Source organism: Gekko japonicus, unplaced genomic scaffold, assembly GCF_001447785.1.
Source record: "Gekko japonicus isolate JY-2015 unplaced genomic scaffold, Gekko_japonicus_V1.1 scaffold98, whole genome shotgun sequence".
In the NCBI taxonomy this organism is placed as follows: domain Eukaryota; kingdom Metazoa; phylum Chordata; class Lepidosauria; order Squamata; family Gekkonidae; genus Gekko; species Gekko japonicus.
In genome coordinates this window covers 1,275,174-1,299,126 of record NW_015164668.1, presented here as the reverse complement: position 1 = coordinate 1,299,126, position 23,953 = coordinate 1,275,174, and the positions used below count along the sequence as shown (strand labels likewise).

At 47.1% G+C, this 23,953-nt stretch overlaps 1 protein-coding gene across 1 annotated transcript in view; it reads left to right on the top strand.

The window, feature by feature from the left end:
* Positions 1 to 23,953, top strand: part of CAMTA1 (calmodulin binding transcription activator 1) — an 890,421-nt gene that overhangs the window by 592,536 nt on the left and 273,932 nt on the right. The window contains exon 5 of the mRNA XM_015409145.1: positions 5,600 to 5,671. Within this exon, the coding sequence (XP_015264631.1) occupies positions 5,600 to 5,671 (72 nt within the window). The remainder of the gene's footprint in view (positions 1 to 5,599; positions 5,672 to 23,953) is intronic.

Genomic DNA, 23,953 nt, shown 5'->3' with positions numbered 1-23,953 from the left:
AGCAGATAGCATAGTCAAGATCGGCAGGACCATGGACAGTTCCAGTGCAGCAGGCAATTTGCTCCAATAAGCTACAGAATGCAATTAACTCTTTGATGACTGCATAAACACTTTTTCGTAGAGATGGTAACAACACTTGAAGTAGCAGCGGCTTGCCTTAAAGATGTGCATTCGTAGACCATTTCATACTATCCCAATGTATCATATGGCCACTCTCAGGGGATTTCAGAGCCTGTGCAGGAGTCCAAGGCCACCATCTAGACTTCTTCTTCACGTATGTCTGTAGACTTTCCCTCCTCATACTATCTAGTATGCTCTGTTTTGACCAAGTATGTGGTCTGTATCCTGCCAGCTTTTCCACCAGTGAAAAGAGGGGGGCTTCCAACCACTTAAAAGGTTATACTAGGGATTGTGGGATCCAGATGGACAAAAGCCTCATGGAATGAATACTTCAGTGAGGAGGTGAGTAGTGTGAGATCCAGCAGAAAAGCTGGTTTGATGCAGTCCCTGGCTTGGAATCACAATGTTCCCCAAATCAACACCCAGCCTCTTTAGAACCCACATGGGAACCAAAAGGCCCTCCAGCAATGGTGTCCTCTAAAATTTTCAAACAATACAGGAGGATTTGGGTCTTGTCAGCATGAGTTCTGTCCTGTCTGATGTCAGCAAGGAAGGCAAGAGAATGTTAAAGTCTTCCGGAAACATAAGTTGATGCCCGTGAATTTGACTTATCAATGTGGGATGATTGCAGGGAGGCAATGTGTGGAAGCAGGAAAGTATGGCATTGAGGCCCCAGGAGCCAAATGGCAGGAGTACGAATGGTGGTGCATATCTCTCAGACTGACCAAAAAGTAGGGATAGTTTTTATTTATTTGTTTATTTATTTGTTGGGTTTAGCAACTGCCCTCCCCAGTGGGACTGGGCTCAGTGTGGTGTACAACACAATCATTTAAATATCAAGTAAAACAAGTTAAATCTGAGTAAAACAGTAAAAACATAGTAGTCCAGTTTACAAAGATGGTGCTAAAATCCTAACAGCACCACTGCCTCATGGGAAGAGATGAAGGGGGTGGGAGTGCCAAGATGGAGCCGTTGCTGTCTTCAACCGAACATGTGGTGATACATCTCTGCCTTGCACGCCCTGCAGAACTGTAATATGTCCCGCAGGGTATGGATGTTACTCAGCAGAGAGTTCCATCAGGTTGGAGCCAGGGCAGAGAAAGCCTTGACTCTGGTCAAGGACAACCGGATGTCTCTCAGGCTCGGGACCACCAGTAAGTTCTGATCTCCTGAGTGTAACACTCTTCTGGGGGTATACCAGGAGAGGTGGCCCCAAAAGTACGTGTATATATCTCTGTGATTTTCTGCTGTTACATTAAGAAATCACAGATTCACTGATGCAATGTCCCAAGAAGGCCCCATCAGATCCAGGTAGGTAAAAGGCAGTGACTGGATGTGCTAGCTAATGTGCAGTTAAACCATGTTTGTATAATACCCAGGCAATACACAGCAATGACTCAGGATTGTGTGATGCTGCTTTGAGAGACATCTAACTCTGCTTTTGAATGGGGTGCCTGATGTGCAATTAAGCTAAGCACTGATGTTATTTTGCATGCAATGCACACCTCTGACTCAGATCTCCATTGCAAAAAAATGCACATCTGCTTTGGAGATAAATGTCCTGCCAGCATTTGGAATGGTGGAAATAATCACATGAATAAAGGAAGGGACTCGGTCTATACTTCCCCTTGCCCCGAGTGGTGAAGATGTTTCTGGCCAGCACTGCTGCCGAGACTTCCAGGTGTAGGGATAATTCTGAATGGCATCCTTTCTGCCTTTGGGAGATCTGGAGCCCTTAAGCAGCCCATAAGTAACTCCAGGGGAGGGGTGTGTGTGAATATCTTCAGAAGAGTCTCATAACTTATTCAGTTTGGGTATTTATTTCAGAGTCATAGAAGCAGGATGCAAAAGTTCTACTTTATCTGAAAACTGCTTTATCGTAATCCTCTGGTTTATGGCATCCGGGTGTTGCTAATATTTACACAGAGCAGCTCGTTTTAAAATATTTACAGTGTATATAGCTCTTAATAGCGTTAATATTTTAAAATGCTTTGGCAACTGAAGGTTGCTAAACTTGCTTGCCGAGGCAGAATTAAGAAAAGAGCCCCACGTAATAACTTGGAATCCACAGCAGTCTCTCATGTTTAGGAAAGAGACGACTAATGGGGGACATGATAGAGGTTTATAAAATTATGTGTGGGGTGGAGAGAGTTGACAAAGAAATATTTTCTCCTTCTCCCAAAATACTAGAACCTAAAGGCACCCAATAAAACTGATGGGAAGTAGGTTCAGGATGGAGAAAAGGAAATACTACTTTGCACTGAGAATGATTCAGATGTGGAATTTGGTGCCAGAAGGTTCAGTGATGGCCACAGGAATAAATACTTTTAAAAGGGGATTAGATAGATTCATGGAGGATAAGTCTATCAATGGCTACTCACCATGGTGGCTGAGGGGAACCTCAACATTCAGAGGCAGCCCAATCCCAGAGCCGGGAGGCAAAATCAAGGGAGGGCCTCAGCCTCTATGCCCTGCTGTTGGCTGTCCAGAGGATCTGGTTGGCCACTGTGTGAGAGAGGATGATGGACTAAATGGACAGTTGGTCTGATCCAGCAGGGCTCTTCTGTTCTTATGCTTCCCTTCTAGAATTACAAAGAAAAACTTTTCTCTGTAATTCTAGAGCAAATTTCCCCTTTTGATAGGAAGTCTCTGACCATCTGTCTATCTTCCCCCTTAGCCCCTTGACTGTTGGCCACAGAAGAGATCCACTCAGAGACAGAGAGTATCTGTGGTATCAGCAGCCAATACTCCAATACCCACCATCATTCCAGATGTATTTTCATGTCTAGCAACCTCCACACCTCTCATTAAGGGGGTCTTAAGATGGCCAAACTAATACATATCTTGCTGACATGGCTGCGAGGATAGACTGGGACAAAAGGGAGAAGGTATCAAGATGGCAGTGAACAGAGGTGAGGGTCCCAACAGCTGGTTGGAGTGAGGGAAAAAATGTGGACTGAAGCCTGCCAGGAAGGTAAGAGGTGAAACTTGCTCACCCACAGCCCAACTTTATGCCCACGTTTCCATACATGGTGGTCACCTCCATTTTTTGTTCAGACTTCAATTTCTTAAGAGCAACTAGAAAGGCAGCAGTTCAGCTTTACGGTACCCATCATCACCCAAAAGTCCGCCTTTTCTGGACTGTAGCACTTCAGGGTGCAAGTTGGAGGGAGGTATATCTGGTTGTTCACGTGTGAACTCATCCTTTCCTGCACTCAGGAAAATAGCAAGTCAGCCTTGGCTATGTTTTTCTCCCCAGAGAGCAGTAGATTTCTGTGGGCAGATTTTTTTTTTCTTTTCAAATATTTCTAGTAACAAAGGAGGATGAAGGCAGGATTGCTTTTTTAATAAGAAATGCATTTGCAGTCTTAATCACGTAGGAAACTTTTAAATTAATTTTTACTTGTGTTTTCAGTCTTTTCTCCCAACTCCCCTGAACAATTGCATGTACAAATGTTAATCCATTGAAAAATCTGATTCACTCCAGGTTCTGGCATTTAAATTTGCAAGTCTCTGTGATTCCCACTTGTATTCAGCATCTGTGACAAGCTATTGCAAACTGAGGTCATGATTGCTTGTTTTTAGGAGAACTGGTCAAGGAACCTTAAAGATATTGCTGGGCCCACTTCATGTGGCACTGAAAATGCAGCTGCATTACCTTGTACTTATTGCTCAGACCAGTGAGCAAACTTGGCTCAAAGGGGGACGTGGACTGTTTTTGACCCATTACTTTTAAGGAGCTTCTTTTGGGGGGGTGGCTGGTTTTATTGTATTCCCTTTGAGGGTGGAAGCAGTAAGGCTGGATCTTTAATGCCATGGAGCCTGGAGCCCTGACACTCTGCTGATGATTGTCCAATGGACTGTTGGGGGGGGGAATATGAAATTTTTACCCTCTCTGGTAGAGGAGGTAAGAGGAGATTGGATTTATACCCCATCCTTCACTACCTAAAGGAGTCTCAGAGCAGCTTACAATCTCCTTTCCCTTGTCCTCCCCACAACAGACACCCTATGAGGTAGGTGGGGCTGAGAGAGCTCTTTGAGGACTGCTCATGAGAGAACAGCTCTGAAAGAACTTGTAACTGACTCAAAGTCACACCAGCAGCTGCATGTGGAGGAGTGAGAAATCAAACCCAGTTCTCCCAGATTAAAGTCTGCGCTCCTAACCACTGCACCAAACTGACTCTGAGGTTGCTGAATCTACAGTGTGTTATTAGTTATTATCAGTGCCATTTTAAAATTGAATCTCCATGTCCAGAGGCAGTCTACCTCTGATTACCATGAGTCAAGGGTAATGAAAAGGGACAGTTTCATCTCCCCCGTTCCTTCCCTGTGAGCTTTTCAGGGCATCTCGCTGGCCACTGTGGGTCTCACTGGGTTACAGAACTGGCAACAAAAAATCTTGTGTCACCCTAAGGACTAATCCACTAAGAAGAATTTAATTCTTTTAAGTCCACAAAAATCAATGGGTTTAGACAGGTATAACTCTGTTTAGGATTGCACTGCTATTGTGGCAAATACGTTTATGAGCCAGAACCCACATTGCCAGCTTCAGAAGTCATAACAGCAATTGTTCTTTTTCACACCATGTGGAGAGCAATCCCTGTAATTAGTCCTTGGTTAATTCTTCTGATGTGTACAGGCAGCTATGAAATAGAGAATGGAGATATCCAGAGCTCTAATCATTCTACCATGAGAGGGTGTGTCGAAGTCAAGAACTGAAGGGCCAGAATTTGGGTCACCTGTTGATTGATTGCAAAAGCCAAGTGATTACTGGGCCATGTTGGTAGGGAACGTTCCAAGATGAAAAGGCAACGAAACAGGAAATGTTGGGCTTGGTGGGGTGGTCTCACATATTCTCTTTGTGAACTCCCACATCGTGAGTACACAAAGCTGACTTGTACTGAGTCAGACCCTTGGGCTAGCGATCCGGTGGGGGAAACATGCTTCCCGACCGGACCATTCCTCCCTGTAACGCACCATGCCGTCGGCAGGAAGTGACGCTGGGCGACGCTCTGGCAATGGGGCTGAAAACTCGATGGTGCCATCGAGTTTCCAGCCCCATTGCCAGAGCGTTGCCCGGCATCACTTCCTGGCGACGGCATGATGCGGTGCGTCTGTTGTCCCCGCGGGAATGATCCTGCAAAGACGTCTGTGTCCCCCGCCGAATCACAGTAAGTACTTGGGAAACCTGGCTAGCACAGGGTTAGCCTTGTCTGTTCTTACTGGCAGAGGCCCTCCAGAGTCCTGAGAAGCTTCAGATCCCTTACAATCTGAAGACCTTCTAATTGGAGATGCTGAGGATTGTACCTGGCCCTTTCTGCAGGCCAAGCAGATGCTCTAACAGTGAGCTATGGTCTTCTCCATCTGCAGTGTCAACTAGAGCAACTGGATCCATTGTGATTGCATCAAGGTGAAGGCAGCCCTGTTTCTCTCTGACACCTCTCTAACTCCTATTTTCCTCTCTTTCTCTGTCTTCCAGTGCCTCTATGGCTGTTACGTCCATTCCTCAATCATCCCCACGTTCCACAGAAGGTGCTACTGGCTTCTTCAGGTAAGACAATGTCAGAATCATATCTTACAGCAAGCAGTTCATTATGGATTGAGAGTCGATCTGGTTGGCTTTTGGAGAGGTTTTGGCCTTGGTTTCTGTTTGTGGGTATTTGTCGGCAGCAGTTCAGTGGGCTTCTCTTGTTAACAAAATCCTGGGCTGAAGAGGAGACACCTGTGTGATGAAATGTGAAAATTTGAGACTGATGCTACTGGAAGATCCAAATACATGACAACAAAGAGCAGAAAGTTAAGCTGAGCTGTGGCATGCGGGAACCTGGCTAACGGTGCTTGAATTACGCTGGTGGGAGGAGTCACATCTTTTTTTACCACTTTGCTACAGTGTCTCTGGGCAAAGGGATGCAAAGATCTCCTCCATCCCCAATCTGATTAAAGGTGGGTACTAAGGTGAAAAAATCAAGGTCTGGAGAAGAAATAGGCAAAGCAGAGTCCCCAGCCTGTAGGCAAGTCTGATTTGGAAGCATTTGTCAGGGCTGTCATCTGACTAAGTCAGGCCTATTGTGGTTGAGAAGCTTTCTTGTTGGTATAGCTGCTCTTGCAGTTCACTCCTTTGGCTAGAGCTGGGTGGTGGCGCCACATCTCTCAGATTCAAAGTTCAAGGTCGTGTGAAATGGATGGTATGTCAGTACAACTACCTCCCTGACAACTTCCACAACCTGGAGAAGCTGATTCTGTTGGCTCACTGTCGGCTAAGATATTTGGAGGCCTCTTCTTATTCAAATCATTTTCACAATAACAAGTTTGGGGGATTTGTTGAAAGCAGATGTTGCTTGCTATAAGGTGTGGGGGGTTATCCTAACCCCTCCCTCTTCTGGTATGGATCCCCATGCAAGAATTGTGTTTACTGGCTTTGTTTTTGCTTGAAATCTGCATTTAAAATGGGCAGTGCGATCCCAGGTTAAAAAGACATTCCTAATGCCTGTAGGTTTGCCAGTCACCTACTGTTTGCACTAGGTAGGCTCTGCCTGCTTGTAAGGAAATCCCAGAACATTAAGATGTGCATGGCCAGTGATGCCGATGGAGTGTTGTGCTTTGCAAAGGGTAGCAAATAAGCAATGCTAATTTCTAAAATCAATTTTTGGGGGGTCTGTGCAGGCTCGTTTTTGACGACTTTGTGTTTTTCTTTCTGATTATTGATTGTTACTTTTTTAAAAAAGAAAAAAGACATTGTTCAACATGCAGAGAAAGTGTGTTTAATGACTCCCACCCCGCACATGTTATGCTGAAACTCAAGGCCTGCTTCCCTGGAAGCAAGACCTTTTGAAATCAGTAGGCTTTTCTTTGCTCTTCATGTTGTTTGTAGCTCAGTGCCTATCAGGAAGTTCACACTGCTGGGGGTATCTGTCACAGAGCAAAATGCACAAAAGTGCCGTGAGGGTGTTGTTGATGAAGATCATTGTTGTTTGAGGAAATCTCAACCTGGGGGCTTTAGTTTTAGGGGTGCCACCTACTGGGGCCCCAACCAACAGATCTGTGTTGATGTCAGGGCCTGTACCTGGTTCCTCTGCCGTAGGCCACCATTGGCTCTACAGGTCCCACCCGCCCCAAATTTTCTGGAACCTCCTCTTCTGACTTGGTGTCATGGTCGCTGTTCAAGGATGATGTTATGTCATTAATTTCCTGGCCTGGGAAGTAAGTTGGGAGATGTTGGGAGCTAGTCTTGTGCTCCTGAGAAAGTGCTGTAGTTCTTCCTGTGCCCCTCTGGACTTCTGCTTCCCAACCTGAGCACTTACACTCTGTCTCAACCTGCCACCGTCGCACCTGCCTCCAAGGTAACCATCTCCCCATATAGTGCCCTGAATTGCCCCCCCCCATTTGCTTTTTTTGCTTCCTCAAACAAGGCAGCAGACAGACTCCATCCTCCATAGGCAACACCCCCAGATCTCCAGGAATCTCCCAACCTAGAGTTGGCAACCCTAATTGCTACCTAGGAAGCTGCTTTCTTCTTTTCAAGGCATCAAAGCAGAAGTACTGGGCAGTGGGAAGAAGGACTGAGAATCCTGCTCCTTGGCCTGATTCTGTAGCGACTGACCCTTTAGTTTAAGGGTTCTGTGGTGTGACACCTACAGTGACCACCTTTGAACATTCATAAACCCAGATGCAGCACTGTCCTCAGTAAGGTCAACACTTGGATCCTAAAGACCAAAATGAACCCATTCCCCTAATACATTTGTAGATGCCCATAAGCAGGTGGCAGTTAGAGGCAAGTAAATCAGCCATGGGGTGTGCACATGTTACAAACACCTTCATTTCATGGGAAGTCCCAGGCTGGATGCAGCTGTTCTCTCTGCAATGGGGGTGTGAGACTTTCTTAAGCCCAGCATCCGGGTCCACTTCAGATTTCACACTCCCGCATGCTCCCTGCATTGAGCTGGTGCTGGAAAACTTTTGTGAGTGTCCAGCATGCCTGAGGCAGTGGACAGCTGTGTATTTTATTATTTAACTTCCATCTCTGTTGCTGCCCATGATGGATGGGGTGACACGGAGTTCTGACTGCAGTTCCAAATGTAATCTGTGCTGTTGGTACAAGGCAGCCGCTGAAACCTCAGTCTTCCCTATCTTTTATGATTCTTCTCTCGGGTCCCTCTTTGAGTTCTCCATCTCCCAAAGAGTGCAGTCTGTAATCTCATTACCAGATTTTTCCTTCAGTGAAATTTGAGGCAGATTTGTAGGATTTTTGCTAGGAAAGACTTTTGTAGTGATGAACAAACGCTTATCAAAAGTGCCTTTGCCCAAGAGCATCATTAAAAGTTCAGCTTTTAACCCAAGTTATCTGTGCTAAGGAGGCCCCCCCTTTCTGTTGCCAAGATGACTTAGGCCCCATTATGTTCAAGCACCCATAGAGGCAGTGAAGCTGTTTTTGGACTTTGGGGCAGGGAAGTCTCCATATGTTTCTCTGCTCCCTGCCAAGTAAATTCAGAACCAGCCAGGTGAGTATGCCTGGACTAGATCTCTCATATCTGTCATGCTGGTTTTCTATAGAAAGGGAGTTTTGTGTATTGAGAAGGGCCTAGGCAACAGTAACTACACATTCACATTCACACACACACACACACACCCCTTATACATATCATACTGGCCTACTTATAGCATTCTCATAAAGCCTATATGTGAAGCACCACGTACACCTGACAATGCTATCGAAATGTGATTGCTTTTTAAAAACTGACCTCTGTTTGAAATGGCTTCTATTCCTCCTTGTATTTGCAACGGCTTCTGCTTCTGCCTTCTCCTATGCATCTGATCCGTGGCTTATTCCCTTAGTGGAACTAGCTGCTCCATGGCTCCTTTGACAGATCAGGAGAAATGATTTGGGATTCAGGCGAGTCGACTGGAATCCCATATCTTTAAGAGCCCCTATTCCTACAAGATGATGCTGGGTGTTCCGTTGCAGGAAGCTGAATTGCTTTAATCAGCCACAAGGACAGGTTGTGCCTTCATTGTGTTGAAGAAGCCTGTGATTCATACAAGTCTCTTCCCCAATGGAAACAGGCGTCCTTCAGTGGCGTTCTCAAGGTCACATAACTCTGAAAATGAGAGGAGGAGAGAGGGAAGACGGAAGACGGTGGCCAAGAATGGATAATCTTCTTTCAGATACCTGCGCAACGCATCCATTCAGCTTCAAGGGTGAAAGCAGGGATAAGAAAGACAGAGAGCCCTTGCTGTGCCAAATGAGGCACTTATGAGCAGAGACCTTGCTGCCATCTCTGTTTCGAAGTGGGGAGGGGGAAGGGGAGGTTGGACCACAGAAGTCATCCTTGAGCTCCTCCTGTTCGTATGTCAGTTCAAAATCCAGTGATCGTGGCCAGTTGTGCTGCTTTTGGATTGGGGGGGGGGGCTAAGAATTCTGGAGCTTGGCTGGTGTCAGCCTTAACACGAGCCATCACCCTTCTGCTCCATTCAGCAGGGGCAGGGCTGGGGAAGCTCTTGGTGTGCATGGGGAGTTTGCCTATGGGGCCGGTCAACCTTAAACACCCCAGCATTTGCACACTTTTGTTTGTGCTCTCAGAGGACATTCCATGGTCCTCTCCCCCACCCCTTTCCAGGACTGATGCCAACCCAACTATTTATATGCTTGGTGATCATTCTTCTCTCTGTTCAGACCTGAGAGCCTAGTTCATTATAGCAACTGTTTGTTTAAAATTAGAAAATCAGTAAAAAAAAACACCATTAGGCTGTTGGTTTTGTTTTTTTGGTCTTGGTTTTTGCTCTTTAAAACCTGAACTCTACCTGGTTCCCCCCCCCCCCGACCCATAAGCAGTTTCCACTGCAGGAGGGGGGAGGAGGTCTACAGTCAGCATTGCCTTTCAACCCGCAGGCTCTTTTCCATGAAGCAACCTCCTTCTAATGCCTCTAGACAGACAGTTTAAGTCCATTCACCTTTTGCTATATGGCCTAGGCCAGGCTTCTTGGGTGCCCCAGGGGCACAGAGGATGCCTGGGGTGGAAAACTAGCTAAGCACATCAGCGTAAAGTGAGGGATACTTGTGCTTTCAGATTTTTCCCCCCACCGTGTAATGGAGGAGTGGGATTCAGGCTCATGCCACCACACAAAGGACCAGTGGATGTCTGAATCATGCCCTTGAAAGCTGGGTGCATGGACAGAAAAGGGGTTGTATTGAAGGTGGTGTCTGGTGAGATGTGCCAACTGCCTGTGGCATTAGACCTGTGGTGGTGGTTTTGTACATTCAAGTGAATGCCTGATGTTGTATTTGTCAAGGGATGGATGTGCATTTGTGAACTCAGCCCTAGGTCACACTGTGTGCACCTTACACTGTTTAGTGTAGCGTCGCCACCCTTTCATGGGATGGAGCCAATCCGGACACTTCTCTTTGCCTGACACGAGCCTTTCCCCAACTATATCAGCACCATGCTTGTGATCGTTTGAGTAATGCTTGGCTGAATGTTCATGACTTTGGTGCAAAGTTTGTTAATTTGGTATAGGAGGGAAAGGGCCATGAAAAATCCCAGCCTTGCTCTTTTGTTGGGTATTTTTAATACCTGTTTGTATCCATTGGTTCCTCAGTCTGCTGCTGCTTCTCACCACTTTTGAAACAATATTAATCACCTTCTTTGCCGCATAATCCCAACCAACCAGGGATCACTTAGTGACATGCAAAACCCTTTCTTTGGTCTCTCTCCGAAGTGGGGGGAATGGAGAATTCATCCTGAGTGCCAGGAGACCAGCCAATGATCCCTGTCATGTGGGTTCATTCCCTGTTAGCTCTATGCAGGAAGTATTTCATCTCAGCCCAGCTCTGGTTCTACTAGCTAGGGTAGATCCTGGATCAATGTGCTTGTCTGTCCAGATGCTCATCCCATTGAGATGGATGGGGAGAGGGTGTGGATGGGGAGAGGTTGCATTTGGAAGCCCATCTGGGTTTGTATGTTGTCTTGCCTTTCTGTGTTCATTTTGAAGGGATGTACCAGATGCATACCTCCTTCCATGTTCTGCCCCAGCTGAAGAAATACAAGTGTCTCGATCACTCAGTGAACGAGTATTGGCACTAACTCATTTCCTCCACAAACTCCCTGCTCCCTTGCAAGCAGTGTGCATGCTCTCACAGGGAAGTGGAGAGTATTCAGGTGCAGAAAATGCCCCGCTCATCATTAATTTTGAAACTTGGGAGTCAAGGCAATGCACTAGGCATTTGGACTGAGAGTTCAGAACTGTGTTCATCTGTGAAATCCCTTGGATGGGCTTTGGCAATCCTTTATCATCCACCTAGCCTACTTCACAAGACTGTTTTTGCCCCGATTGCCTACTTGAATAAAGAGCAGGATTCTAATTCAGTAAATACAAACATTTCAGGAAGATGATAGTTTCTCTGTGAATTAAAAAAAAGAGAGGGAGATGAATCATTTTCTTGTTCCTAAAACGTTTCTAAACACATTGTTGTCGGAATGCTTTCGGCAATGCCATCAGAATGAAACACCCTTTGACAAAAGGTCAGTTCCAATTAAACTGTGGTTTAAGACTCCCCAGCTTAATCTGGAATTAATGAGGTAATCAATTAATCATTCCAGATTAATGCTTTAAGCACCATAATTCCTTTTTTTCATAGGACAAAGGGTGGTGATAAACGCCTGGGCCAAGCTGGGAGAATCTTCCAGCTGAAGAGCTTGAAGTGCCAAAGCAGCAGCCTTCCTTCCATGGTACCCTCTGGTGCTGAACTGTTACCTCTGCAAACAGAGGATCAAATATCTATTCTGAAAGGCTCCCCCAGGCTTTATACACAAACTCCCCACACAATTTGTGTAGCCTACTCTCTGAGGGGCTAGTTACCTAAGAAGAGGTGTGCCATTGCTGTGCTGCATACAGCACCTTGCACACCCCAGGCAGTACATGGATATTAAACTGCAGACGGCAGAATTTCCTCCAGCACACCAGACTCTTACAAACTCTGCATTGTGCTCACTTCTGTGCCTATTGTTCATGTTCAGCATAGCCATGCATTCGTCTGGGGGGCCTGTGTGGGTTACAGCTCAAGGATGCCGAATCTGTAAAGAAACGATGCACATCCTATCACGGTTGCATGCACACGTTACTCATCTCTCCTCCCACATCATTACCCTCCTGAATGTGGTTCACACACACCTCCTACATTGCCTCCCACTTGTTTCCACAGATTTCTACACACAGAGACTGAAATCTCTCTCACTAGAAGAAATGAACCATTTGGGAACCCTGGGGCACATTTAGCTTTGCTTGCTCCTGTTGCAGTGATTTTTGCTGGACAGGGGGTGGTCATGCAGCTGTAGTAAAGTGTGTGTGTGTGAAAGCAAGCCTTCTGGCATCTTTAGCAGTGGGCATTTGTGGATGTATGTGTATTTCTTGGGCCTCTGAGTTCACTCTCGCCAAGCCCAGTGTCGTGCTGAAATGCCACAGTAAGCTGCATGTTATGGAAACAAAGAAGATAGACATTCTTCCAGTGTGCTGGCCAGAAGTAATTTTGAAAAAGTGAGGTGCTGGGACTCAAATATAGGAAGAGAGGGCTTCACCAAATCTAGAATTTGACCTTAACATGACTACCTGAGATTTTAAGTATCACGTTGCTACTGCCCAGTTCAGATCAGGGAGGTCTGGGGACAGGTTGGGGCAGTTGGTCATGAACAAAATTATGACATGTGGAAAACCGCATGCCCAGGAGAAGGCTAGGCCAGAGCTTGAGGATATCCTTATGTTGCCCTAGACCTCCACCTACTATGTTCTGATGCCTCTAATACAATGGTAACTTAAGCCTGTGCTTACACTGAGAGCCAGTTTGGTGTAGTGGTTAAGAGCACAGTTTCTAATCTGGGAGAACCGGGTTTGATTCCCCACTCCTCCACATGCAGCTGCTGGTGTGACCTTGGGTCAGTCATAAGTTTTTTCAGAGCTGTTCTCTTAATGGCAGTTTCCAAGAGAGGTCTCTCAGCCCCACCTACCTCACAGGGTGTCTGTTGTGGGGAGGGGAAGGGAAAGGAGAGTGTAAGCTGCTCTGAGACTCCTTCAGGTAGTGAAGGGCGGGGTATAAATCCAATCTATTCTTCTTCTTTTTCTTCCAGTGTGTCAGATTCAGCATCTCCACATACCCCAAATGTATAGTGGCGTCCACTCTGGAGTTTAGGCAAGATGAAATGGAAGTGTTCAGGGCCATGGTTCAGTGGTAGAGCAATTGACCTTGATAAACCAATGAACTGATTTAGTATAAGGCAGCAGTACACATATGACCCTCCCATAGGTAAAGGTTTCCCTTGCTCGAAAAGCCAGTCGAATCCGACTCTAGGGATGCAGTGCTCATCTCCAATCCAAGCCGAAGAGCCAGTGCTGTCCAAAGACGTAGATGCCGAGGCGCACGGAACACTGTTACCTTCCCACCGGTGGTACCTATTTATCTACTTGCAATTTCTTGCTTGCGAACTGCTAGGTTGGCAGGAGCTGGGACCTTCCAGTCTGCAGTTCAGCGTCCTAACCACTTGAGCCACCACAGCCTCCTATGACCCTCCCATACACACACACTAAAATTGGCCGGAGCAAAACTGCTGGCTTCCACCCCCACCTCCACAGCATAGGAACTTGTTGAAATCTCTCCCTCTTCTCAGTCTCAAGGCACAGGCGATACTTGTATAGAACTCAGGATGCAAAACCAATCCCTCCTTTCCCCCTCCCCTTCGAGGCCTGTTCCACTCGCCGGTTTATTTATAATGAATCTGAACGTTAAACAATTATCTTCTTGTGCTAGAGGACAGCAATCTCATTGCCGTATCGCCACCAGCCAAAGCTGAGATTGCTTCTCTCTCTGGATTTGACTGGTGGAGATTCTGGCTCCAGGCAGTTGGTGCAACACCCCACAAAGAAAAGAAGTCTGGCGTTGGGTGTTAATTGACAGCAGCGGCTTCCTTGGAGCCTGGCTAGGTGGAGGAACAGCCAGCTGCACACACAGATAGATGTGCAACATTTGACAGAAGAGCATCTGCCGCACACCCAGTTAGGCTCCCAGTGCTCCTTGCCCCACTTTATGGGCAAGATGTGCAACCGGGCCTTCCAGAGCCAGTGCTGCTTACCATCTATGGTGCCCCATCCATGACAGACAAGCAGAGACCCCTTTCTGCTGGCCAACCATCACGACTCTAATCAAGAGTGCTGGCTTCTGAATAAGCAATCACTTGTAATCGACAAAGCCCTTGACGCTCGCAAATTCCATTTCTCTTTAAGTTTTGAAGCTTACTTTGTTTGCAGAGAGACTTCCCCCAGGTGAATGAACCTTCCTCAAAGCTCACTTAAATCTTAGCCCGACAGCTTGAGTTTTCTCCCCCGCGCTCTTTTGTTTGCAAAGGGACACGGCTGTTTGCCGCAGTTTGTGTCATAAGTTAGCGCAGTTCTGTCAAGCCAAGAGGGCCGTGTGTCAATGTACCCATTTCTAAACAGGTCCCACTGCACTTCCAGTGATCAGTTTTTTCTAAATGGGTCCCTCTGCATTTCTAATGATACGTATTTTAAATGGAATCGGATGGCTCTTGTTTTTGAGATGTCACAAAGACAAAGCTGTGCTGATCCAGGGGTTGGATACTGTGAACTATCAGTGGACTGCAGATTTTGGAAGGTTAATATCTTCCAAACAGGTCCATGGGTTAAAGGCTGCAGTGGGGGGGGGATCACCTACTCCGTCTTCTGCAAGCACAGAAAGGAGGAGGGGAAATATTGGCTCTGTCATCCTGACAACCATGCAGGTCCCCTGACCTGGGGAATCAACTTTCTGGGGCATCAGAAGGCATGGCTGGGAAAAGAGGGAACACCATAAAAACTTGCATCTTGCCAGTGTCTTTCGCTGACTGATTACTAGACCCAGCCCCAGGTTTCCACTATCAGTGAGATCTACAGTCCGAAGGACCAGTTGCCAGAGAGAAGTTACAGCAGTGCACATCCTTTTTGGTTATTAGGAAAGAATTAAGAGCCCTCCTCTACTTGTTTTGGTGCTTCTGTGATGTAACATTTTGCTGCCATCATTGTTTCAATAGATGTTTTGATGCTGAGTTCATTTTTACTTTATCCTCGTCATTTTTATAGTCTTGGGTTACATGATATTTTTATGCTTCTGATTAGCCACCTCAGAATGGATTCCAGGCAGACCCACGTTACAAAGCTCAATCTAGATTCTTCATGTTCTGGACATCTAAATTTGCCCTCGCGTCTCCCTTCCCCCAGAAGTCAGCATTGAGACTATAAGGAAACAAGCCCATCCAACTCCAAGGTTTCTATGCGGGGGCATTTTGTATTGGTTGGGTTACAATGCTATGTCTGTAGGGCACTAGAATCTGGACAGGCAAAAGGGCACACTTTGTCACGCAGTCACTCACTCAGTTGTGGGATTTGCTGCCAGTGGAAATGGTGATAGCCACAAGCGTAGATCGCTTTCAAAAGGGACAGATGCATGGAGGATAGGTCCATCAATGTTTGGCCCATGGACCCCATATTTTGTGACCTACAGCACCACCACCCCATGAGGCAAAAAAGTTTTCCTTCCCCTGTAGAGTGGTCAAAATGTTCTCTGACCTGAGAGGTGGCATTCTGGCCCTTCCCCAGGTCCTCTCGGCAGATCTGGGCCTGCTTTGCTACCAAGCACACTCCCTGCTGAGAGGATAGATTTGGTGGTGCCTTCTATGTCTCACTGGTAGGCTACCCCCTCCCCTCACTGCACTGTGGCCCTAGGTAGGATTAACTACTACGCTGTAGTACTCTGTGGCTCTGAGACCCATTAGGGGTCATGGGCGGTATACAAATCACATGTAAATAAATAAATAAATAAACTGCCCACATTTAGTTGTAGGAAGGCAGCAGCAGCCCTGTAGCGAGAAATCTTTTCTTGGGGCGGGCAAATAGGGAACAGTTTAGCACGGTGGCAAAACCTGCCGGCAGCACGGTCCGCCTGGTGGCTCGGCAGTGGCGGCTTGGTCTGCAGGGCTCCCCGGCTGAGGGGGGGGGGTAAAGAGGGGTGGCCGCCACCACCACAACATGACCTCACTCGGTCTTCCTGCCTCTGCAGCCAGAAGGTTTGAAGGGGAAATGCATGTTAAGAAACGTGCCTGTTCAGGGATGAAATCTGAGGATACGAAGCCTGCGCTACAAACTGCCTCTTCCCTTGCAAGATAGGGGGTGGGAGGAGAAGGGCAGAGAGCGAGCCACCTAGCCAGGCTTCCTCCAAGGGATGGGGAGGTAGACTTACCAGGGTCAAAAATAATTGAAGTACAAAAAAAAAGGCGATCTGTAGGAGGGCGAGGAGGGAGAGGAGCTTTGCAAACTCGGTGAGGGCGCAGAGGGAAAGGGGAAGCGGGGGGGGGGAGTGCTGGTCAGCCCGGGGCTCTCTGGCATCCCGCTCATCCCCCTTCCTGTTGTGTTTGCTCACTCCCATTCACTCCTGCCCGCCCACGCCAGCCTTGCCCAGCCCCCTAGGGAGCGCTTCACCCACCATCACCTGGAAATCATGATCAGTAATAGAGCTGCATGCATGGGATTCATGGCCCGTCAGGGTAAGAGGAGTGTGGTGCCCCAAACCAAGGGATCCCGGTGCAGGTGGGGGTCTGGCATCCTCCCAGAAAGGGCAGGGCACATCTGTGAGGGGGCACCACCCTTGTCAGCCCCCCCCCATGGCTACAGACCTGGAAGGCCGGCTGAAAAAGACACCCTGCTTGCAGTCTCACTTGTTCTGTCGTTCCAAGATGGGCAATACAAGCCGTAGATTAATAATTTCTTGGCACTCTCTGTTCTTTCTATAGAAGGAACAGGGATCTTTGCCATCTTCTGTCAGTCAAGTGGAGGAGCATCACTTCTCTGGGTACAAGTCGCATTGGGTCCTTTTCAAACTCTCAGAAAGGTCTCCATTCTTAGCCAGTTGTGACTGTACTGCAAGCTTTGTTTGACAAGGAGGTGTGTGTGTATAGATACACAACTGGGTGCTGTGTTTAGACAGCACTAGCTTTCCGGTAATGGAAAACAAGTCTGTATTTACAGCGATTAATACAGCTTAGAATGTGAGTTGCTTTGCTGTTGGTGTTGGCCCAGTTCTATGGCAGAATTTCCCTTCTGCTGTTGACAATTAGCAGCTTGGGAGACACCAACGCAGCTGGTTGTTGGGAGATTGGAGGGCTGGCAGGTGCTTTCCAAGGCTTTGGCTGCCTTTTTTACCCAGGTAACAGTGATATCTCTGATTGTGACACGGTAGAGCCATAGTAGAATCTGGACAGACAAAAAGGCATGCTTCCTCACTCAGTAAAATTCAACTGTGGAATTTCCTGCCAGTGGATGTAGTGAGGGCCATAAGCATAGATAGATTTTAAAGGGGGTTTAGACAGATTCATGGTGGACAGGTCCATCAGTGGTTATTAGCCATATTGACTAAAGGGAACCTCCATATTTAGAGGCAGTAAACCATTGAATACCAGTGCTGGGAGGCAATGACAGAAGAAGGCCTTGGCCTCTATGCCCTGTTGTTGGTCCTCCATTGTGATTGTTTGAACCTGTATTGTGATTATGCCATGGATCAGTAGCCCTATTGCCCCATCCCAGTCAGACTACTGGTGCAACAACCCTCTTCCATTGGGCCTGCTGATGAGAAATAACGGGCCATACCCAGAGTTCCAGTATTCCCTCTAAGCTGAGTTAGTGTGAGCTAGCTCACAGTTTTTTAGCCTCCATCTCACACATTTTTGTCTTAGCTCAGGAAGGATGGCTCCTGAGCAAACAAATTTATGCAGTAGCCAAATATCTCGCTCTCCACTTTAATGCCAGTAACTCACAAAGTAGAGTTTTTGCTCACAGGACTCCACAGCTTAGAAGGGAGCATTAGTCATACCTCGAGTGGGTCTTGTATTTCTGTGCAGATTCAGGATCCTTAAAGAAACTTTGTGGGGCACCTAAAGTAGGAGAAAGCATCTGCACATACTTCACTAGCCGAGGTGGTCAGGTCATGAGATCACATTGAGGGGATATACTGATCTGAGTTTTGAGGAGGGTGGCAGAGGTCAGCTCCATGTGAGAAGTCCAAATGTGGGGTGGGTGCGTGGGAAGTCCAAAAGGGATCAGGAAGCAGAGAGAGGACCAAGCAAGATGGTGACATGCAGTTGCTGGTGATTTGGGGGCTACTGCTGGTAGCTGAGCCGTGAAGCAGGCAGGATGTTTTTCAGCCCAACCGGGTGGTGGAACTTGTAGGAATGGAGGCACTATATATGATTTCCTTGGAGGAAGGGTAGGAAAAAAGACACTATTTCACCTTTGGGGGATAAAGCTCTCCTTTCCCCTCTAGGCTAGGGGATGGGAGGGGCTTTGCTCCCAGTCTGGTTCTCGAGAGGCAGCTCTCTTATTGGACGGGCATAAGTTCGTGCTGTCAATGATGAGTGTTAATTTGCAGCCCTTTGGGAGCCTAGTACATTATTGGGCAATAAAAGCGGCCGTAAGTGTGAACGCTTGCTCTTTGTTGTCCATAAATGTGCCAGAAATGCATGTATGTGTTTGTGGGGTGGGGGAGCTTCCATTACAATCCTTCAGAGCGTTCCCCCTTGAAATCATGGTTAGCAAGTAGGCACCGGTCATATATGTCTGCCTGATGTATAGGAGGGTGTTAAAAGCTCTTGTGAACTTGGCCCGTGGCTACATATTATCCCTTTATAACAAGGTGGAGAGAGCTTTTCAAATTGGCACCTTGACTGTAAGTGTTGACTTCACAGTATCTTAAATGGAGCTGAACTGTAGAGTTTTGTTCCCTTCACATTTCATCCCTTTAATTATTTGTCTTTTCAAAACTATCTTTCCTGCTTGCTGCACTCAGCCGATAAGGTGACGACAAAAGTCATAACAAAGGGAGGTCAGTAATACCTTTTTCCTTGACAAGAACATGGGGCAGCCGGGCTGAGGAAATGAATTGCTGAATGTTCATTCAGATAAAAACCTCCCCAGTTGCCGGGAGCATGTTTGCTATTTGATTTGACCACATCGGGGATCTTTTATTTTCAAAGCAACAAGGTTTGCGGCAAGCAGGAGTGTGTTGCAGACATCAGCGCAGGGATGAATCTATCCTGGATGGGGCCTTGGCATGTTGAACTATGCACATGGCCAATCACGGGACTCATCATGGGATAACTGCAGCAAAAACATCATTTCATGATTATTTATATTGACTTGGTTCAGATTTATCCGGCTCACTTTGTGCAGCTGTATTTGGAATCGAGCATCATTTCCCCCAAAAGTTCTTCTCCAGAATGGGAATTGTTAACAAGATTCTGCATATGCACAGTCAGTGTTTGTCAACCCAGGCAGCCAGAGTCTGGGTAGGCACATGTGCGGAAGTATATATTACAATTTTATAAACAATCATTAAGATCACAACAAAAAATTGAGCTAAAAACAACATCAATTCAAGCAATTCAGTCACATAGTCGACAAAATACATAGATTTATCCATCAGATGCATTAACAGTGGATGGTTTTGGTAAGGCCTTTATCACCCTTGCAACAAACTTTGCCGTTTCCATCGTTATCCATTTATTTTTGTCGGCAAGTAATATAGTCAGTCTGTCGTTATCCGCTCTCCCTGGATATTATAATAAAATATCCCCAAGATATCTTTCAAGTTCTAATGCAAATCTTGGGCAGTAAAAGAACACATGGCCTAGATCCTCAATAGAAATCTGATCGCAAGTACAGACACGTTCTTTATATGGGATCGCATTGTAATGGCCTCTTACCATTGCCCTTTTCATCTTAATTTTATCTGTCAGCCTATACTTCCGATTGGCCTGTCAACCAATCAGGGTTGCCAGATTTGCAGTAAAGTACCCCATGGAGACTTCTATTCTGTGGACTTCAAAGGTTGCTTTGCAGAAGGGTTAAAAGGACTGCTGTGGTTTGTCCCAGAATGACAAAAAGCACAGCATTTTGTAAGGGCCACTCCATTTCTTCTGGTTTGTTAATCTGCAAGCTATTGGGTGCAACGGAGCTCTGTGTTCTGTTGGGAAGCGGGGGCCTGATTCAAGCATTAGACAGGTCAGGGCTGGCAAGTTGAGAATCCAAGCAAAGTATTGCCTGGGTGGCCAGCATTCTGTTGCAATTTCATTGGCGGGGCAGGGGACAAGGGGGAAAAGCATTTGGCCAGGCAGCAACTCCAGCCTTTCTGTTGAGGTAGGTTTCTGTGACTGGAGGGCTTGGGCCAGGCTATAAGGGCTTATAGGATACCAGTGACCCTGATCAGTTGCTAAGTCAGTAGAACTTAGTCTGTCCATGTCAGTTAACAGCCTGCGGTACCACCTTTCATCCAACCAGCTCAGTGGCTGTGGATCAGCCTTCTGCAGCACCAGCGGCTCCCTCTTCTGGTACAAAAAAAGGTTGCAGGTAGCTGCATCAGTCTAAAGCAAAATTCAGAAATATAAACCACATAAATACCTTTCATTAGGAGTCACCAAAGTGACTGAAAACGGTGGGCAAGCTTTTAGATATGTATACCTGCTCAGAACTTCACACATGATGCTTACAACACAAGGCCTTACTATCACGGCCCGAGATTTTTGTTTGTTTGTTTTTGTTTGGAGACATTGAAAGCCAGCACCCTGTTTTGTGTCATTTCGGTTGGTCCTAATACAAGATTACATCTCACTACCCTGATGATGCAGTATGTGAGCTAATGTAGTCCCCCCCCCAGCCCCATTGGCCCAACCTCAAAACCCATGGCTCCTTAGGCCTCTTACCCCACAAGAAGCTGCTATCAGACATTTCCGTGGGGCAGTGCTGATGTGCAGTTGAGCCAGTGTGCTGAGTAATATCACACGTATGGTGCGCAGCAATGATTGATAGCTGGATTATATTCCTGGGAGGAGTTGCCAGTACCTTTGGAATGTAGAGTGTGATGTCAACTGTGGATCTGTGTTATGAGAATGGCATGTTTGCGTTCTGAGCAAAGTGTCCTGAACCTGCAACTGGACTGGAGCAGGCAGGAAGGAGGAAAGATTCATGGGATGGATGCAGGAACAGCCTTTCCTCCATCCCAGGCTTCCTTCGAGGCAAGCTGTGCCGTTTGTTTACTCCGGCGATCTACAGTCATCCATCATAATGTGGAGGACCTGACTGTTAAGCCCAAAGATAAAGCGAGGAGACAAAGGGAGGCTGAATGAGATGCGGAGTCCTTAGAGATGGAAATTATTAATTAGACTTATTATCCAGAGCTTGTCAGTTGGCTAATCCTTTGCAATGCGCAGGGCTTTGTGCCGCTGGTGCCATGTTCTGTCAGCTTTGCTAAAGAATTGCTTTGCAACGGGAAGTGCTAAGCTCGATGCCTTTGCCTGCCGTCTTTATTTGTCAGACCAAATGAGCTCTCTCGCTTCTCTCTCGTACATGGCCATGCAGAAAGCAAACTCACAAATGAACCTTTCGCTGCATTCCAGGGAGACCTGTTGGCCAGCTGGTGCTCTTTTTATTATCGGTCAGATTTGGGCAGGGAACGAGAAGGGAGAGGGATGAATGGAGGATGCTGATCCTTCCTTTGACACAGCTGCCCGCCACATCCATCCCCCAAAGTGGAGAAGTGGAAACTGTCTTTTACACTGCCTAACACAACAACTGTATCCCCAGTGAGGAATGTGGTGGTGAGGAGCATGCTGTAAGAGAGAAAAAATACACAAATCCAACTCTGTCTAGCTATTAGAGAGACCATTTTGTTAAGGATCTTAGCAGACTGAAACTCCCATCTTGAAGGACCGCCTTATCTCATACTGTACAGCCCACTAGTTTAGATCGTCTTCTCAGTGCCTTGCTCTCTGGGCCTATGTCTGCCAACGTGAGATGAGAGGTGACCAGAGACAGGGCTTTTTCAGTGGTGGCACCTCACTTTTGAAATGGCCACCTTCTTGAGGATTGCCTCATGAGTACCTTAGTTTTTTTTAGGCATGAGGCCAAAACATTCCTTTTCAACCAGGTTTTTAACTAGGGGGTTTATATTTTTAAGCTGTTTTATGGTATCTTTCTGTGTAGCATTCAGTTTGCTGTAGTGGTTAGGAGCAGTGTTCCCTCCGGCTCACACATTTTTGTCTTAGCTCAGGAAGGAGGGCTCCGGAGCAAACTGATTGATGAAGTCACCAAATCGCTCGCTCACAGCTTTAATGCCAGTTGCTCACAAAGTAGAATTTTTGCTCACAGGACTCCACAGCTTAGAGGGAACATTGGTTAGGAGCATGGACTCTAATCTGGGAGAACCGGTTTGATTCCCCACTCCTCCACATGCAGCTGTGGTGTGACCTTGGGTCAGTTAGAAGTCCTTTCAGAACTGTCCTTTCACGAGCAGTCCTCAAAAGAGCTCTTTCAGCCCCACCTACCTCACCGGGTGTCCTTTGTGGGGAGGGGAAGGGAAAGGAGATGGTAAGCCGCTCTGAGACTCCTTTGAGTAGTGAAGGGCGGGGTATAAATCCAATCTCTTCTTCTTCTTCTTCTCTTCTTCATACATGACTTTCAAGTTATCATCCATTTCTGTGCGTGCTGCAGTATTCTTGCAGAAAGGGCTTCACCTTTCCCACTTGCACCATTTTCCTGATCTGCAGTGGGCCCAGGGGTGTTCTTTTTGGCCCGTTAGGGAAACCCATGTGTACACTCAAGGGTTTCCTCAATGAGTTGGATAGTGTGCCCTCCCCCCATTGTTTCCAGTCAAGAAGATGGGGGGGAGGGATGCTGAAGCCGAAGCCTTCACCCAGGGTTACCATCCAAATTGGGCACTGCATGCAGGGGAACTGAGATCCTGCAAGTCACGTGAGACTGTTACACAGGACAGGCGGTGCGGAATCTGAACCCAATCTGCGTTCGCTGTAGCGTGTGAAGAGAGGATGCAAGTTTGCAGCCTCAGGCACAGAAACCAGTCCCTGTCTTCTAGGCTACACCTTTGCAGCAATTGTCAGGAACGAACGTGCAAGAGAAATCTCCCACTGTCGCTTTGAAAGGGTTTGGCTGCTGCCAGTCTGCTCTTTGTCATCCTCTCTTTCCATCACCCCTCTGCCTCTGCCTGAGGCATGTCAGGCCCTTCGTGTCTCCGTCACAAAAGAGAGGAGGAAAGGCGGTCGACTGTCTCTGCCAGCGCTGGTGATGGGCGTTGAGTGTCACCCTCTGCGACAGCTGCTCTTGTTCTCTCTGATACTCTCATTCACCGCCTCTGAGAAGTTTGCCTCTCGTTTGCAGCTGCTCAAACCTGAGCGGAGGGAGAGGCCTGCCCAAGATTGATTTGGATTCCTTTTGCCTTTAAAAGAGTACAAGACAAGGCTTCCTTAGAAGCCAACCATCACTGCTTCAGTCCTGGGGAGCATCTTGGGCAGCAGAGATTGCTAAAGTGAGATTGTCTCTGCCTCAGACCCTGAAAGCTGTTGCCAGTCGAGAGAGACTGAACTACGGGGACCCCTGTCCGTGTATATGTTTCTAGGATCCTCTAGGATCTGGGGAAAGTTCCTTGCAATGCTTCTGCCTTATTGCCTGGTGAACTTGTCTTGTGGAAAACTCATAGATATTTTGGGGAAATCCTGCCAGGGTGAAACTTTCAGGAGGCGTCTGTTTGTTTGTTCACATACTGCTACTCCACTTTTTTCCCATCTGGGGGCCCACAGTGGCTTACAACTTCATTCTCCCCTCCTCCGTAATCTTGTGAGTTGGGTTAGGCTGAGAGAGCATAACTGGCCAAAGGTCACCCTGAGAGCTTCCTTGGCACAGTGGGGATTCAAATGTAGGTCACCCAGGTCCTAGCTGTGCAGACTAGTAAGGCTCAGCT